Source organism: Onychomys torridus, chromosome 1, assembly GCF_903995425.1.
Source record: "Onychomys torridus chromosome 1, mOncTor1.1, whole genome shotgun sequence".
In the NCBI taxonomy this organism is placed as follows: domain Eukaryota; kingdom Metazoa; phylum Chordata; class Mammalia; order Rodentia; family Cricetidae; genus Onychomys; species Onychomys torridus.
In genome coordinates this window covers 66,309,392-66,327,449 of record NC_050443.1, presented here as the reverse complement: position 1 = coordinate 66,327,449, position 18,058 = coordinate 66,309,392, and the positions used below count along the sequence as shown (strand labels likewise).

At 35.9% G+C, this 18,058-nt stretch overlaps 1 protein-coding gene across 1 annotated transcript; it reads left to right on the top strand.

Annotated features, from left to right (window-relative positions):
• The first annotated feature begins 10,788 nt into the window (after positions 1-10,788).
• LOC118586441 (olfactory receptor 14A2-like) lies at positions 10,789-11,730 on the top strand. The gene has a single exon (XM_036191600.1). The coding sequence runs from the start codon at positions 10,789-10,791 to the stop codon at positions 11,728-11,730; it is 942 nt and encodes a 313-aa protein (XP_036047493.1).
• Positions 11,731-18,058: the final 6,328 nt, after the last annotated feature.

Sequence of the window (18,058 nt, the reverse complement as noted above, 5' to 3'; positions counted from 1 at the left end):
TATCTCTTACCCTTAAACTCAGCTCATTTCTGTTAATCTATATGCCACCATGTTTTCTGTGGCTTTACCTGTGTGCCATTACATGCTGCTCCCTGGATGTCAGGCTGGCATCTCCTGACTTGGCCTTCAGCCTTTTCACAGTTTTCCTTGTTTGCTTCTCCTGCTTATACTTCCTGCCTGGCTACTGGCCAATCAACATTTTTTTTTTTGTCAACCAATCAGAGCAACACATTCATAGCATACAGAGCAGTATCCACAGCAGTTGGCAAGAAGGACTGGGAAGAGAGGGTGGAGGGAAAACTGAGGTTGTTAGGTAAATAATAGATGATGATGATGATGATGATGCCTAAAGTAGAAGCATAAAAGATAACATTTAGTTTTCTGCTTCTAGTGATATAAGGAACAACATACATAAATGAGACAAAGATGCATTAATTTGAATGCCTTATAGGAAATGTGTAGTTTACAAAGAACATTTCAACAAGTCTGTGTTTCTATGACTTTTATTTACTTATTACATTTTTATTAGTTCTTTCAGAATTTTGAGTTTTTATAATTTTAGATAAATTTAATAATCATGATCTAACTGTTCTGAGATCTATCTTGCTTCACTATCTACCCAACTTTGTTTTGTTTTGTTTTATACAATTGAAGATCAATTTGCTCTCCCCAAATCTTCTTGTATGTGTGATTCAGCACCAGAGGTTGATTAACCTACCAGGGGATTCACTCTTAGAGAAAACTGACCCCTGATTTCCTAGCAGCTATGAATTGCCAGTATTTCCTCTGAGAGGAGTGGCATTTTGTGTTAAATTCCCCTCCAATTCTGTAATTTGGGCTGGGTTAGTATTTCATAAGATCTGTAAATGTTGCCACAGCTTCTTTGTATTCATATATACAACTGCCCTGCTTAATCTGAAAGATGCTTCTTTGTATTCATGCTCTTCATCTCACTTTGAAATGATTTCCACCTACTCTGAACAATGATGCCTGGAACTTGGGACCCAAGGATGTGGTGTATTTGTTCCCTTAATGTTGGCTATTCTGTACAATCTCATTCTCTTTACCTTGACCAGTTTGAATTATCTGTGCTAATCACCTTCTGCTATAAATATAAACTTATCTGATGATGTTTGAGAAATGCATTGTTCAATGGGAACAATCATAAGGAATTATAGATCATTTTAATACTATGTCCATAGAAGATCATCCTAGCAAAAGCTCTCCATTAGGAGATATGAACTGTCTTGCCAGTAGCTCTTACTGTTTGCTAAAGGTAAAACTGTCTTTGAAGAACATCACTAAATGTTTTTAAATAACACTTTTAAAATCTGTTATGGAACAAGTAACCAAACAGTAAATGACCATCATGATTAATTTTCCTTTTAATGCTAACTTACTTTGGTGATTGACTAAGTTTTTTTCTAGGCATTCCAGGTTTCTCTACTACCAAATATTTAAATATATTAATGTCATGGTTTTCTACCTAAAACTTCTGAGTCAAAGTCACTAAGATGAGAAGTCATTAAGAATAGTTTTGCTGTTATTGTTGGATAGTGATCATATGAGACACAAATATCTGAATACATTTACATAGAGGTTTTAATGAGCTGGGAAGATCCACCCAATTGGTGTGACTCAATTCTGTGCACTAGGATCCCATACTGAATCAAAGTGAGGAGCGAATAGGAGTGAGAATTCATCTTCCTTGCTTTTTAATAACAGATGCATTGTGACCACATACTTCATGGCCCTTTCAGCATCCTTTCCACGTGATGATGGATGTATCAGCAAACCAGGAAGCAAATAAGCAATACTTTTATTATATTATTGTTTTGAGTATTAGTTACAGTACTAAGAAATGTAATTAATACAGAACATGGTTTCATGGAGTGGTTGTTTTACTGTGATAGACCTTCATATCTTTTTCTGAACATTTTAGATTTGATTTTCAGAAGGAAAGTGGAAGAATTTAGAGCTGTGCTTTAGAGAAGTCTGTGAATTTAGAGCTAAATTGGTCATTGTTCTTGGAGTTCCATTGGGCAGAATTCCTAGAGAAAGGAAAACAATAGAGATTTGGCTCATAAGGCTGCATAAGGGAAACATGAGCTCTATTGGTTGGTAAACTAAACTCAAAGCATTTTTTTGTTATAGTCTGACAATGAAGCTCCATTCAGTCTTCCCACATCATAAAATGTTAAGTCAGACTGAGTTCAATACTATTAGACTAAGTTCTTTAGCATAGGACCATAGGAAAGCATGACATTCAGGAGTGGTGTGGTTACTGATCAAGACTTTTAGTCAAACTTTTGTCAAGACATTTCTGTAAGATATAAAACTATGGAAATATGTGAGGAATGAGTGTGTAGAAATTTAACATTGTAGGTACTGACATGGCAGAAAAAACTTCTTTAATTAGTTTCATTAAATGTAAATGTCATTACATACATGGAAAAATAAGAAGGTCATTTGAAATTAAAATGCCACCTATCAACTTGTTAGTGTGTAAATTTATTGAAAGGAAAGACCCTCAACTAAAAATGTTTTAGTGGTTCTTTGCTTCAAAATTCTCACATGATGAAATATTTCCCCAGTATCAGCATCAAAGGCATACTGAGGCCATTGAAACTGTGTTCGAGTGTCCAGGCTACATCTGAGTTTACAGTAGAACTCACCAGTGCCACGAATGTGATACTGGTTTTGTTGGAATGAAGTATACTAAAATAAAGGGTGATGGAGTCATAACCCAAGGATTCTGAAAGCTGCAGAAGCCAGACAATGTGTGACAGGTTTATATAGATTTCCTCTTAGAAGGGCTATAATGTGAACTAAGATACTAAATCTTATGATGTATTGAAACCCTAGGACACTGGAAACACCAAGATCATGAAGTATCTAGAAAAGAATTCTGTAGATGTGTTATAGAGAAAGATTTAAAAAGTCACCTGAACTAAAACTTGCAGAACTGGATATATCGGATGATGGCCCAAGACTAGGGGGCTGCAGATGATTCCATCATAATACCCAGATGCTAGATGAAAAGCTGAAACTTTCATTTTTCCCTCCTCAATTTTAGTCGTGATTTGACATAATCTATCCTTGTTATTTTCTTACTTTTCTGTTTCATAATGGAAATGTTTGGTATGTGCATGTGTGAAATATATAATTCGTGTTTTAATTTTTATGGCCAGACCAGAGATTTATCTGAATTTCTAGAAAAAATTTGATAATACACATAACAGTTTTCATTTATTTTATTTGCTTATTATATTTAATTTTATTTTGAATTATGTTCTACATATGTGTTTGAGGTGGTGAGTACTTGTGACTGAGAATGCCCTCAGAGGCCAGAAAAATTATTGCAGCTGGTGTGATGTTCTGTGTAGCTTAAAGTGGGTGTTGGGAAAAAAATTCAAGTTCTTAGCATGAACAGGACCAGATTTTAACCTCTGAGTTGCAAATGAGCCAAGAAACTACCAAAAGTACTACCACATTTGCATACAGTTGTCCTTTCTTTATCCTAGCCTCTTACACTACTTCCTACTCCACTCTCTCTCCCTTCTGTTTCATCCCTGTTTCTCCTCTCTCCCTTTCTCTCCTTCACTCCTTTCTAATTGTTTTCTCTCTCTCTCTCTCTCTCTCTCTCTCTCTCTCTTTCATCCCCATGTTTTCCTTAAGGATCTGTACATACTATGTGAGTTTTTAAATTGAGATATAAAATTGATACCGAAAATTGAGATATAAAAATACATAAAATCTTAATTCACCACTATTTTAAAATAAATCTGAGTAGCATGAACAAGGTGTGATATAAATTAGTCTTGTTTTATTTTTAGGATAACTTCATAATAACTTTAGGAAGAAATTTTATGGTTTTAATTTGGACTTGTTTCCATTTATGTAGTAATGAATTAATTCTTTTATGAATATAGCATATATTTAAAATTAACTTTAGAAAGAATTTGAATGTATGGACTATAGAAGCATGATAGGTGATTAAGAGTATAGATATAAAAGTATCTCAATGTGGTCATTACCTAATTTACACATGTATCAAAGGATTACATTACTCCATATCATGTATAATTAATATGTATCAATAAGCATAAACAAATGAGTGAAATGAAAAAATAAATACAAAAAGTATAAAAATAAAGTTTAAAGGTTTCCTTTAATCCCATAACATATACCTTGCCTTTGTATAAGATCACTATGAGTTTGGGTAACAGAAGCGGGTCCTATTTACTGAACATTGTCAACTCTTAAAACATTTTAATGGTAATCATAAGAAAACTATAAGACACATACATGCTGCTTAATCTAAAGTTTGGTAAAAGCACAATGGACAGCGAAGGGTAGGATAAAAGCTTGACATATCTACAATTATTCTGTTTGGGTTTGATTCTGTTTAACTTTGAGACAATTGTTGCCCAACTCTGAGAATAAGTATGAATGGTGGTCTACCCCAAATTTACACTTCTCTTCAAGACTGAAGAAAAGATAAATTAACTAAAATGTTTCCAATTTGTCTTTTCTTTTTCTGAGACAGTCTGTTCAACACTGGTAGTTCTTTAGCTCCTTGTTCTGTTTAATATTGGTGTTCTATTCAATAGTTCTAAAGACAAGCCTATCCAACACAATTATATTTGTGAAATTCCTTTCCTATCTTTCACTATTGTGTTTACTCTTTGGTATCTGTGGAGATCAGCTTTCCCTAATGGGTTGTGACTTTCTAATGCCAGGCTCCTTATGGCATAACATTCCCTTAAAGTAACTAAGACAAAATATATTTTTTTTTCTTGAGTATTGTTCTTTGCCATGTCATATTTTAATTTTATTCCACCTTTTATGTTTGTTTGCTTGTTTTTGTTTTTTGAGACAGGGTTTCTCTGTGTAGCTTTGCCTCTTTTTCCTGGAACTCACTTGGTAGCCCAGGATGGCCTCAAACTCACAGAGATCCTCCTGGCTCTTTCTCCAGAGTGCTGGGATTAAAGGTGTGCACCACCACCACCCGGCCTATTTCACCTTTTCATTCACATTTTTAAAGTTGTATTTATTTTATTTTATGTATTTATGAGGGCTCTACCAGAAGAGGACATCAGATCCCATTATACATGATTGTAAATCACCACGTGGTTGCTAGGAGTTTAACTCAAAATTCCTGGAAGAGCACCTAATGCTTTTAACCACTGAACCATTTCTCAAAACCTGAAGCTTACCTTTTAATATAATAGAATATGATATGTTCTGATGAAACTGTTTTGTGTTCAAACTATGTTGTTGGTTACTATGTCAAAGTTATTTACTTAACTACTTTGAAAGACAAATTTTTGTATCTCTCTCTCTGTCTCTCTCTCTCTCGCGCGCGCGCGTGTGTGTGTATGTGTGTGTGTGTGTGTGTGTGTGTGTGTGTGTGTGTGTGTGTGTGTGTCATTGACTATATTATCAAAAGTAATGTAGAGATTATAGGTGCATTTTATTATGTACTAGAGAACTCAAAGATAAGCATGCACAAGTATTCTATGAAATAACAGAAAAATTCTTCATTGGAATGCTTTAGAACAATAAAAGTTCTTGGTTTACAGATTAGTCAGTTGTCTACTTACTTGAGAGTCAGGGCTTTCAACCAAAATTCACAGGAAAAAATACACAACAGAGATCTCTGGAGATGGCACTTTAGAAACAGAGCTCTAATGAAACACAAGGAGATCCCATTTAGACAACTTATAGAGAGCCTGTCTGTGTGTGGGAAGAATTTTGGTAATGAGCTATGATTCCGGACCATTACCAGGCTATTCCAACAGAATTAAGGTTAGAGAAATACAGAAAAAAATCAACAGGAAAAGTAACTGTGAATTGATCACTGCTAAATTACATTGTTTAATAGTTGTCCCAAATTTCCTCCATATTTATAATGTTTTAAATATAATATTTAATCATTTGCCAGTGGAAAATTGAAATCTGAAACCTAAAACATTTCAGGTTCTTCATGTTCTTAAAAAAGGAGTTAGTCTTCAGATATATGTACGAAGATTTTCTAGCTGATCAGCTTGAGGTAGGAATTGTTTTCACATATGTTAGAGTTCAATTCAGCAGTGGATCATCTGAAAGGAACATAGAACATGTAGCCCCATTTAGAAACACTGAGATCATGACACTGTTGTGTCTTGAGAGTTGTGAGAAAATTAAAAGTTCTTAGCTAAACTGTAATAATTTCTTATCACTAGAAAGCAAATATAATCTGTAGGGAAATATTATTCCTTTTCATAATTGTTGATGTGGATTCATCTGAAATTATCACTTAATCACACTGTTTCTAAAAGAATTTTTAAGTCACATCGCTACATCCTGGGCATCCACAAAGGAGAACCTTTCGGGATATCCTCATGAAGATGTCTTAAGATAGCTAGTGTTGTAATAATTGCCATTTCTTACATACCAGGTTACTCAGCCTGATGATAATATACTACAATACAACATGAGGAACTGCTAATATTTTCCCCCAAATTAAATTAATTATGTATTTTATTAATTGTACACTGCATAGAATTGGAGACAGCATTAAAGTTTTAAACAAATGTTCCAAAATACAAAATTTAGGAACTTTGAAAAGACACTCCACTCATACATCCTGTGTTAATTACTTTTCTCATGGGTGTCCCAAAAAATATTAGATAAAAGTCAATGTGAGAAAGGAAAGATTAATTTTAGGTCATGGTTGGCAGGTATAATCCACATGACAGCAAAAGCTTAGTTGCACGATCACAAAATACTGGTCACAGTGTATCTACAATCAGAAAGCAGAAAATGACTACCTATATCACTGTAATGGTATTCTGGTCAACTTCTCTTTTTCTTCCCAGAATATAAATCCAGGAAAGAGTCACCAACATGCAGGTTTCATCTTCCTACTAAGGTCAATCCTGTCTGAAAATGTCCTTAGAGACATAATCAAATAGTTTTTCTTAGTTGATATTAAAATTCAACAAATTAACAAGAAACATTGGCCATCTCAACTCTACGCCTTGACTACTTGCTGCCCAAATGCATCACTTTTAAGCATAACATTTATACCAAACTTCTGAAAGTCTCATGTTCATTTCATGAGGCTAAATTAATTTAATAAATCTCCAAATACCAAAAGTCTTAACACTTACAACATTATTAAAATGTCTATGGTCCAGAGTCTTGGAGTAATGTACTCAGTTGTTAAGAGTTGATACTCATCCTGCTGTGGAGGCAGATTGTGTTTCCAGTACACATATTAAGGTGTGCAGAGTTACCCATAACTCCAGCCCAAATGATCTGTTATGGCTTCTGATGTCATCTCACTCACATGTACTTACTAAGCCAAACTCATACAATGACATAATTTAAAATAAAATAACTGTTTTTAAGTTCATGATCTGTACATGATCTAATTGTCCACTGAAACTCAAAGCCATAGTATGTCTGCCTTTGAAAAACATTATACATTTCATATGCATGCACATGATCCTACAAGAACCACTGTGTAGTGTTATGCTTTAAAGTTATGCCTTTGAAAATCAAGTTGATATGGAATAATGTGGAGATGGCTAATATTCATTGTGAATTTGATGAGATTTAGAATTTAACTTTAGAGACCAAGTGTCTCTAAGTGAGAAGATTTCCAGTGTGGCTTAAGGTTGGTGGGAGGATGTACTCTGGGTGTTGGTGGCTATATTTTCTATATTTAAGTCTTGGGAAGGAAAAAAAAAGAAGCTGGGAAGAATATTATTAGTGTGGTATAGCTTGTCACTTTCTGCCTTCTCACTGTAGGTCCACTGTGACCAGCCTTTCATGAACCCACAACTATGCTATCTGTGCATGATGCGCTTGTATTTGAAAACCATGAACTAGAATCAGTCCTTCTTTTCTCATGTTATCTTTTATCTTAATAAATTTTGACACAAGCATTGAGAAAAGAATTTGATGCAGGTGGTATGGCAGGAGTTTTTAATCATAACTCATAATTTTTATAACACTTTTTAAAAACTATAATGCTGTCTCTAACTCTATGTACTGTGTAACTAAAGAGATACATAATTAAATTAATTACAGGGAAATTATGAGCATGTTCTCCATGCTCTATCCCAGTGTATTTTCTGGGAACTAGGTAATGTGTTCTGTATGAAGCACGAATTATTCTAATACTAATTGTTTTAAGACAAGGATTCTTAATAAGGCTATCCAGAAAGGTTTGCCTCTGGGGACTCCCAGGGAGTAGCCAAGTGACTTTAAAAGGTCTGTTAGAAATGTTTGGATTATATAAGGCTTCAAGTAAATCCACATTAAAGGTTACAAAAAGGTGAAATATTTTTATTTTTGTCTTATATTTGCATACTCACAATGAAAAATGATCACAGTTTAGCAAAGAAAATTTGAGTTTTCTCACATTAAAGATGCAACAATATGAAATGATTTTAGGTTTTCCAAATGAGATCTACACATGCTATTTTCCTTCCAGGAGATCCACTGCAAAAGCGTACCATAATGTTTCTGGAAAAATTTTCCCTTCCTCAAATTGATGTTGCTGGAAAATCTTCCTACAAGTATCTGAAGAGTAACTCTTTTCTTGGATTGTGAAGAATTTGAATTGTTTTAAGGTACAAATTTCAAATTTCCATGAATAAAATGTTAAAATATGCTCTCTAAAAACATTTTAAATAATACGATAGATGTTGAGGATATTGGAACAGATATGAAAAGCAATGTAATTCAGCATTAATTGATTCACCCTTATTTCTCCTATTTGCCTGTTTTTGTATTTTGTAAGCCTCCTGGTTGTTATAGCTCAATCTCTGCCCTCTCTCATACCTTCTTCCTGAGCACACAGAGAGTTGATCTGTAAATTGTCCAAATTAGATCCATCCTTATGTTGCATGAGAGGTGTGCTTTCCTAAATGTCATCTCTAAAGATTTTTATCCTGTATACTTGTCCGGAGAACTTTGGTGGAATTCCCTTAAGCTTAAGCAGCCAACTGATGAATCTGTAAATTGTAATCATTTATTGACCTAAAATATAACATCTGAAGATTTTTGTTGCTTAATAGAATATATGTATATGCTTATATATTCTTATCTTTGCCTCCTCCAGTGGAGAATAATATGCTTCTGTAGTCTCTATATTAGTCTCTATCATTAAGTCCTCTCTCTCTCTCTCTCTCTCTCTCTCTCTCTCTCTCTGTCTCTAACACACACACACACACACACACACACACACACACACACACACACACAACACTCCACCCCACACACAGAATTATGTGGTTAATTTTAACCTAGTAAATAACATTGTGTGCACAAAAAAAAATAACCATTTGACAGGCATGAGAACATATCAGGTAATATTTAAAAGTGAATTACAAACAATATGGCATGATAAAAATATTCAAGAAAATAAGGAATCCTATGTAACTGTGATTCTGGCTTTAGAAAGTCACAGTACACTAGGAATAGCTGATCTCCACAGAAATCAAACATTGAACATAATGATGAAAGGTGAGAAAGGAACTTAGTACATATAATTGTATTGAATAGCCTTGTCTTCATAAGAACTCCATGATTAAACAAGGAAAAAGCATAAAAACTACTGTGTCAGATTGGGCTCTGCTTTTTTTATTGTCTCAGTCTGATTACATAGTCTCAGCTGTTTCTAGGTAATTACAGTTTACTTTGCTTAGAAAGGCAACCCCTGTTTAACTGATAGGGGAGTTTTACTAGATGCTTTATTTGCTTTGCAAGGTGTTAATAAACTGTAAATATCCTGGTTATTTTTTTTTTCACCCTTGAAAAGTGATTATACTGGCTTGAGAAAAGCACCATGCTTATCCTCAAAGTTGAGCAACAATTTTCCATAAAGTTTAAGAAAATCAAATGCAAAGGAAACTGTTGGAGAGATGTCAAGCTTTTCTCTTACCATTAGCTTTCCATTGGGCACTTGCTGTGGTTTTAGGTAAAGTATTTAAATCCCCATTATTATTTTCTTAAGAATTCTTGATGAAAACTGTTAAGAGTTGACAGAAATGCTTAGCAAATTTATCCAATTTCTGTTACCCAAACATATAGCTAGCAAATACAAATGCAATTTTGTGGCTGCAGAACTAAGTGAAACTTCTACATTTTACATAGCTTTATATCAATATATCATGACTCTATTGTTCAAACATTCATAACTATTTGTTATAGCTTGCTGAAATAGACACAGTATTCATAAAAAACAACAGATTAACACTTCAATGAAAACAAGACCCCTCCAAATGGCAAAAATTCTTCCTAGTCTAATTATGAATACTTACTTAAAAAATAAGGCTAATTTATATCACACATTGCCCATGCTACTCAGACTTTATTTTAAAATGGTAAGGAGTTAAGGTTCTATAGCTCAATTGCAGAATGTGATTAGCATATGGAGAGCCTCAAGGATAATCAAACGAGAATGAGAGAGAGAGAGAGAGAGAGAGAGAGAGAGAGAGAGAGAGAGAGAGAGAGAGAGGAAGAAAGTCAAAGAGAAGTGAGCAAGGGAATGGAGAAGGATGTAAAGACAGACACAGAGAGAATATAGAGTAGGGAGAGAGAGGGAGAGAAGGTAAGATTATGAGATGAAAGAAGAAAGAAATAAGAGTTTCTGGAAATGTATTTGTACCTTAAGTGTGGTATCTTGACCCCTTTCCACTGAGCATTTCTGTATGTCAGTATTATCATTTGTGTGATGTTAATTTTTATTCATTGTTTCTTTACTCTTGAAGAGCCTTAAAGAAATCCAGTATGACCAATGTCACTGCAATAACTGGATTCATCCTCATGGGGTTCTCTGACATCCAGGAGCTACAGACTTTATGTGGAGTGCTCTTCCTAGTGATGTACATGGCAGCTGTAATAAGTAATCTCATCATCATCATTCTTATCACCATTGACCTGCAGCTTCAAACACCCATGTACTTCTTCCTGAAGAATTTATCTTTGCTGGATACCTTTTTTGTGTCCGTTCCAATACCAAATTTCTTTGTCAATAGTCTAACTCACAACAATTCCATTTCCATTCTTGGTTGTGTCTTCCAGGTATTTTTAATGACTACATTTGCAGCAGGAGAAGTATTTGTCCTGACTGCCATGTCCTATGACCGCTATGTTGCCATTTGCAATCCTCTGCACTATGATGTCATTATGAATGGTGATACCTGTGTTCTTATGGTGGGTATTTCTTGGGCTATTGGAATAATAATTGGAGCCATATATACAGCTGGCACATTTTCTATGCCCTTCTGTGGTTCCAACATGATCCCGCAAATTTTTTGTGATATCCCTTCATTGCTAAGGATTTCATGCTCCAAAACACTTGTGGTCATTTACTCAAGTCTTGGAGTTGGTGTTTGTGTGGGCATATCTTGCTTTATCTGTGTGGTGATCTCTTACTTTTACATTTTCTCCACTGTGCTTAAGATTCCTAGTACTAAAGGTCAGTCCAAAGCATTTTCCACATGCATCCCCCACCTCACTGTTTTCACTGTTTTCATTGCTACTGCCTGCTTCGTCTATGTGAAGCTACCCTCCCATGTACCATCAATTACAGACAGGTTTTTTTCTGTGCTCTACACTGTGCTACCTCCAGTACTTAATCCTGTGATCTACAGCCTTAAGAACACTGATGTCAAGTGTGCTCTGAGGAGGTGGCAGCAAAATCTCTGCCAATGTTTTTCACTTCATTAACACTTTAAAGTATCTGTCAGTGATATAGTGTCTCAAGAATTACAAGCAAATTTTGTCATTTTTGACTTAGAAAGATAAGGGTAGATATTCATATTTTCTCCAAGTAAATTAGACACTCAGATTAAGGCTGATTTTTTTCTAAATTCAGAAAATTAGATTATATGAGACTAACATATAAAGTCACAGTACAAGTATATTTTCTTCTGTGGTGAAGTTATTCTCATTTTACCACTATAATTTCCTAAAAGGATTGTTAATTTTTTTATTAGATTCCATATTTGGTCATTTTACAACTCCTTATTATTTTCATTTGCAAAAGTATAAAAATAAATAACCAAATGGAGAAGGCATATGAGCTATAATGTAGCATGAATCTTAAATAGTCTTCTGAATAAAAACAAACCTAGAGCCAGGTATTGGGATGAATGCTGGAAGATCAGAGAGGCAGAACATGCCATAGCCACCTCATGTCACAAATTCCTCAGCTGATCTTGTTTCCTCAGACTGGATACCTCTCAGCTGAACTGTTGCTCAAAACCCTAAAAGCTTAACCAGCTAAAAAATTCTAGTTCCTGGTCCTGACACTTTATATACTTTTCTGCTTTCTGCCATCACTTTCTGATATTAAAGGCTCACTTCCTGGGATTAGAGGTGTGAGTCAGCATGCCATGCTATTGCCAATGTAGCTTCAAACTCACAGAAATCCTGCTGGTTCCCTGCCTCCAGATGGCTAGGATTGATTAATGGTGTGAGTGCCACCATTTTCTGGCCTCTATGTCTGTCTAGTGACTGTTCTGTTCTCTGACCCCAGATGAGTTTATTAGGGTACACAATATTTTGGGGAACACAATATCACCACATTTCTTCTTTTTTGTCTAAAATTTAAAAAGTTTATAACTAATACAAGAAACACTATCTAATAAGTACATACAATATATAGAGTCAAGAATTATATTAAAAATATCTAGTCCATTAACACTTGTCAGATTCAGAAAAAAAACTCCTTTATATGTAATAACAATGTCCAGTCCAGTAACATTGATAAGCTCAGACAAAAAAATTTTCATTACTTATCCTATTTAACACAAGTAATTCCTTTTAAAAAGTGGATTCAATACCCTCCCTTTTTATCTGATTCTATCCATATTCTCTCTTTTTCTTTTCATAATAGATTCAGTAGTCTACCTTTTGTCATTTTTACATCTTTCCCAGATTCTTTTTAGAGTAGATTCAATGATCTACCCATTTATCCTATTATTTCTTTATCTTTTATTCCCTCAGAGTAGATTCAATGATCTACCTCATATCTATATTTTTTTAAACAAAAACTCAGCATCTAATCTCCTTGTTCAGCCTTTTTCCTGACAATTAATAATAAACAACTTGTAACCAACTGTCATAAAAATGACAATATCCAAAACTCATTAAACAACCAAAAACCTCACATCCCACCTCTGGGGAATGTGGGTGTAGTTTTCTTAAAATTACTTCCTGCTTTCTGGGGTGAAGCCATCTTTATGGAATCCTGAAGAGAAAACTTTGGGGTTGTCAAGTCTTGTATCATTTGCCCAGTCTCTGCATATTGGAAAAGTGCAGGGCCTGTCACAATTCCATGTTCAATTTGTCTGTGAATCTGTATCATCTCAGCTAGCCATCTCGAAATTGTCCTGAGTAGTTTGTAGTCCAAAGCCGATCTTTCCACGGTGTTATTCGGCTTAATGGCTTTACCATAGTCCATGTGGAATCATCTTTGTGGGATGATTCATCCTTTTGGAAATTTCAAATTTCAGAGTTGCTATTAAGCTTGGTCATGGTTCCCTGCAGATTTTTTTTTTTTTTTTTTTTTTTTTTTTGTGTGTGTGTGTGTGTCTGTCTGTCTGTCTCCTCTGTGGTTTGGAGCAATCACAGTCTGGTAAATGTCTGTGTCTCAGAACCATGAACTTTCTTTCCTAGAAGAGAAAATCTTCAGAGCAATATCTCCCCACATTTGTCTTGCCAAACTTTTCCAAACTGACCTTTGCTGATGCTTTCTTGTAACACAATAGTCCTGGCAATTCTTCTTTAAACAAGTAGCAGTAAACCTTTCGTCCCAGGTAGCAGCATCACTGAAGTCACCAACATGATGAGAAGAAGCCAGCAACTCGGATCAGCAGCTACTGCCTCCATGGTCCAACCACCGTTATTGGCTTGGCTTGGCTCTGGCTGCAGCTTCTCCTCAGCAAGCCTCCCAGGCTGGCCTCAAACTCAGGATCTTTTTGCCGCTCTGCTGTGGGTATTGCTCTGTATAAATAAAATACTGATTGGCTAGTAGCTAGGCCAGAATTATAAGTGGGTCAAATAGAGAATAAAATTCTGGGAAGTAAGACTGAGGCAGAGAGACCTGCCGCCTCCACCTCTGCCATGACAAGAGAGATGTAATGTACTGGTAAGCCACAAGCCACGTGGCAAAGTATAGATTAATAGAAAATGGGCTAAATATAAGAGTAAGAGCTAGACAATGGTAGGCCAGAGCTAATGTCCAAGCAGTTTAAATAATATAAGCATCTGTGAGATTATTTTATACATGGGTTGTGGGACCACAGGAGCTTGGTGGCACCTGAAGAGAAGCTCTCTAGCTACACCTCTCTCTCCTTTATTCAGCAAGTCCTACCAGGGTGCTTGACCACAACTGGTTGAGGGTGGCTTGGGTCTGAGCTGGGGTCCAAAATGCTACAGCTAAGGGCTTTTTTTGTGAATTCGTACTACAAACACTGGGTGCCAGATGTAGTATGAATCTTAAATAGTCTTCTTAATAAAAACAAACCTAGAGCCAGGTATTGGGGTGAATGCTGGAGGATCAAAGAGGCAGAACAGGCCACAGCCACCTCATCTCACCAATTCCTGGGCTAATCTTGTTTCCTTGGACTGGATGCCTCTCAGCTGAACTGTTGCTCACAAGCCTTAAAGCTTAACCAGCTAAAAAATTCTAGTTCCTGGTCCTCATGCTTTATATACTTTTCTGCTTTCTGCCATCACTTCTTGGGATTAAAGGCTCACTTCCTGGGAGTAAAGGTGTGAGTCACCATGCCTGGCTATTTCCAATGTCACTTTAAATTCACAGAAATCTATATGGTTCTCTGCCTGCAGAAGGCTAGGATTAGAGGTATGAGTGCCACCATTTTCTGGCCTCCATTTCTGTCTAGTGGCTGTTCTGTTCTCTGACCCCAGATAAGTTTATTAGAGTGAACAATATTTTGGGGAACACAATATCACCACTTAGAAAGGTAAATTCACATACAGTTTCTAAGACAGTCATTCTAGTAGTGAGAAAAACAGTAGGAAAGCCAACATATTAGAAGCAGAGCATTCTGGAGATTCAGCTCTATCCTCAAAGCAATAATAAATTCTTCAAGCAGTGTCCAATGCTTAAAGCAAAAGCAAATATGCAGAAAGATTATTTGAGCCAAGCTATGAGAGATAAATAATAGCCCTTTGGTTGAGAGTATTATCAGAAGGACACTCGACCAGCTATAGAAATTTTGTGCCTTTTTTCTGCAGGTTCTTACAAATAGAAACATTACTTACAGTTGAGGTATGGTAGGCTGATGTACCAGAGGAATTCGATAACCTTACAAGGTCTATAGCAGTGTTCCTCAACCTAGGGTTCATTAACCATTTGGGGAGCGGGGGTCCAATGACACTTTCACAGGGATTGCATATCACATATCCTGCTTATCATACATTTACATTAATATTAATAAAAGCAGCAAAATTACACTTATGAAATGACAACAAAATAATATTAAGGTTGTGGATCACCACATCATGAACTGTAGTAAAGTGCTGTAGCATTAAGAAAGTTGAGAAGCACTGTCTTGATAATTAAAAAAGACAAAGACAAGTACCTCTCCCCCAAATTACTGAAGCGTTAAATAATTTCTAGGGTGAGGAGATTCTCTGAGTATTCTGGGTGTCTGAGCACTGTTCTCTGGTCTGTGAAACTGCATGCAAACTACATGTGAAACTACAGCTGTGGAAGTACAGCTGTGGTGAATGGGAGCTTTTTGTGCTATATCTGCATTTGACTCCTCCATGCTCCTGTAAATAAGTAATCCCAATAAACTCATTGTTCACCAAGTTGGACTATGGCGAAATTACTTTGCTGTTTCTTTGGTTGTCTGTCTGGTTAGAGTAAGTGTTTTTGTTTTTGTTTTTTTGTTTTTTTGTTTTTTGTTTTTTGTTTTTTTTTGTTTTCTCCAGAGGAACAGTTAACACAACAAGAATCCATGTATATCTGACAGCCAGTCTGCAGGCCAGAATAGTATTACCTATAACTGTGTGCAGGTAGTTGTTCCCTTCCCTGTCTAGTAGAATGTATGGAACTGAATATAATTACAGAAGAAATTGATTTTCTATGAAAGATTTCCTTTGGTTTATTTATAGGTGTCCTAAATAAAAAAGTCTTTTTTTTTTATCATGTATGAAATTTCTCTGGATCTTCTATATTTATCAGAAAATTATCTCTTTTATATATAATTTAGTTTTCATTTTTAGAAGAATATACTATTTTGAATGTATTGCCTCTTTCAATTATATTTATTGTGTTTTATGGGTCACTCTGACATAGTCAGTAGTCTGAGTCATGAATGGAATTGATGTCCACCTCCCCTATTATCCTATCCCATCTTAGCCTCACACATACTAAAGACAATTCACTTAATCCTCTTCATTCAAACTCAATACAAAGGGACTCATAATTCTAGGGTACATTCTGGGATCTTCAAAACCACTGTCAATAACCAAACTCATCAGCAATATATAGTTTCCTAAGACCTCTGTGTGACACTTGATGACAAGCAAAAATGCATAAGGAAATGTCCCTACTATACTTGACTCAGCTCCAACTACTGTCTGTTCAAGATTTTGATTGATTGCACATCAATGTGATTTCTTATTTTTTTTTGGTTAAGAAATTTATATTCATTTTACATACCAAACACATGTCCCCTCTCATTCCTCCTCCTGCACCCCTTGAGCTTCTCCCTCAACTAATCCCCAAATCCCTCCTCCAGAAAGATAAGGCCTCACATGGGGAGCAGCAAAGCCTCGGTTTATGCTCAACTGAGAAAGTCCTAGCTCCCACCCTTGCGATTCAGGTGGTGTCAAAGGTGTACCCACCATAGGTAATCGGCCTATAAAAGTCGCTCACCACACCAAGGGATAGATCTTGATACCACTGCCAGAGGGGCCCTAAACAGACCAAGCTACACAAATGCCTCACTATGCAGGCTTTCTAGTCCAGCCCAATGAAGTTCCAAAGCGTTCGGTGTAAAGTTCATGAGTTACAGTAGCTTGGTTCATTGTCTCTGTAGATTTTCCCTCCATATCTTGATGCCCTAGCTCATAAATTCCCTCTTCCATCTCTTCCACTGGAATTCCTGGGCTTGGCTTGTGGATTTCTGCATCTGACTTCCCATCTGTTACTAGGATAAGGCTCTATGATGACAATTGGGTATTCACCAAGCTGATTACCGGAGGGTAGGCCATTCAGTGTGTGTGCTTCCCAAGAGAAAGCATGAGATCTTTTAAGTGCTAGGATTAAAAGGTGTATTGACTCTGTCTATCTAGGTGGCTGGCTCTTGTCCTCCGATCCTCAAGAATTTATTAGGGCTACACAATATATCACCCACATCAGCTACTTTACCAGCATCGGTCTGCCAGATATGGCACCATTCTCCCTCAACAGGGGATGATAGGGACTAAACCTCGTAAACTTAAGTAAGCCCCAAATTAATATTTTCTTACAAATGTGCTTTGATCATGGTGTCTTTTCACGCATAGAATGCTGACTACAACAAGAAACTGGCCAACAAGGGAACAGGAACATTGCTGTGAAAGGCTGGTGATCATGATTTTGTGTTTTTTTTTTGTCAGAATGAGGATTTTGGATTTTGGATTTTTAAAGCAGATAATTGTGTAAAGCAGATGTAATGGGCTGTACTGCTTGAAACATGCTGAGATCAATGTAAATAATGATAGCCTATCTCAAGAGGTTTCAGAGGAGAGGAATATTAACAAGTGGCCTAGAGATAGTCCATGTAATATTTTGGCAAAGAATGTGACTCCTTTTTGCCCTTGTCTGAAAATTTATCTGAGGCTACATTGAAGAGGTTTATAATAGGAAATTTGGGAGGACAGCTATATTGTTCTATGTTGTGCAAGTCACTAGTACTACACTTATGCAGATCGTAATAAAAAGGAGAAAGCTGAGTAAAGGAAATATACACAACGTAATTGTAAAGTAATTCTAAACAGACCTAGTAATTAAGAAACCACAGAGATCTCTCTC

Excerpts from the sequence above, each read along its gene's own strand:
- LOC118586441 (XM_036191600.1), top strand. The coding sequence starts at position 10,789 with ATGACCAATGTCACTGCAATAACTGGATTCATCCTCATGGGGTTCTCT.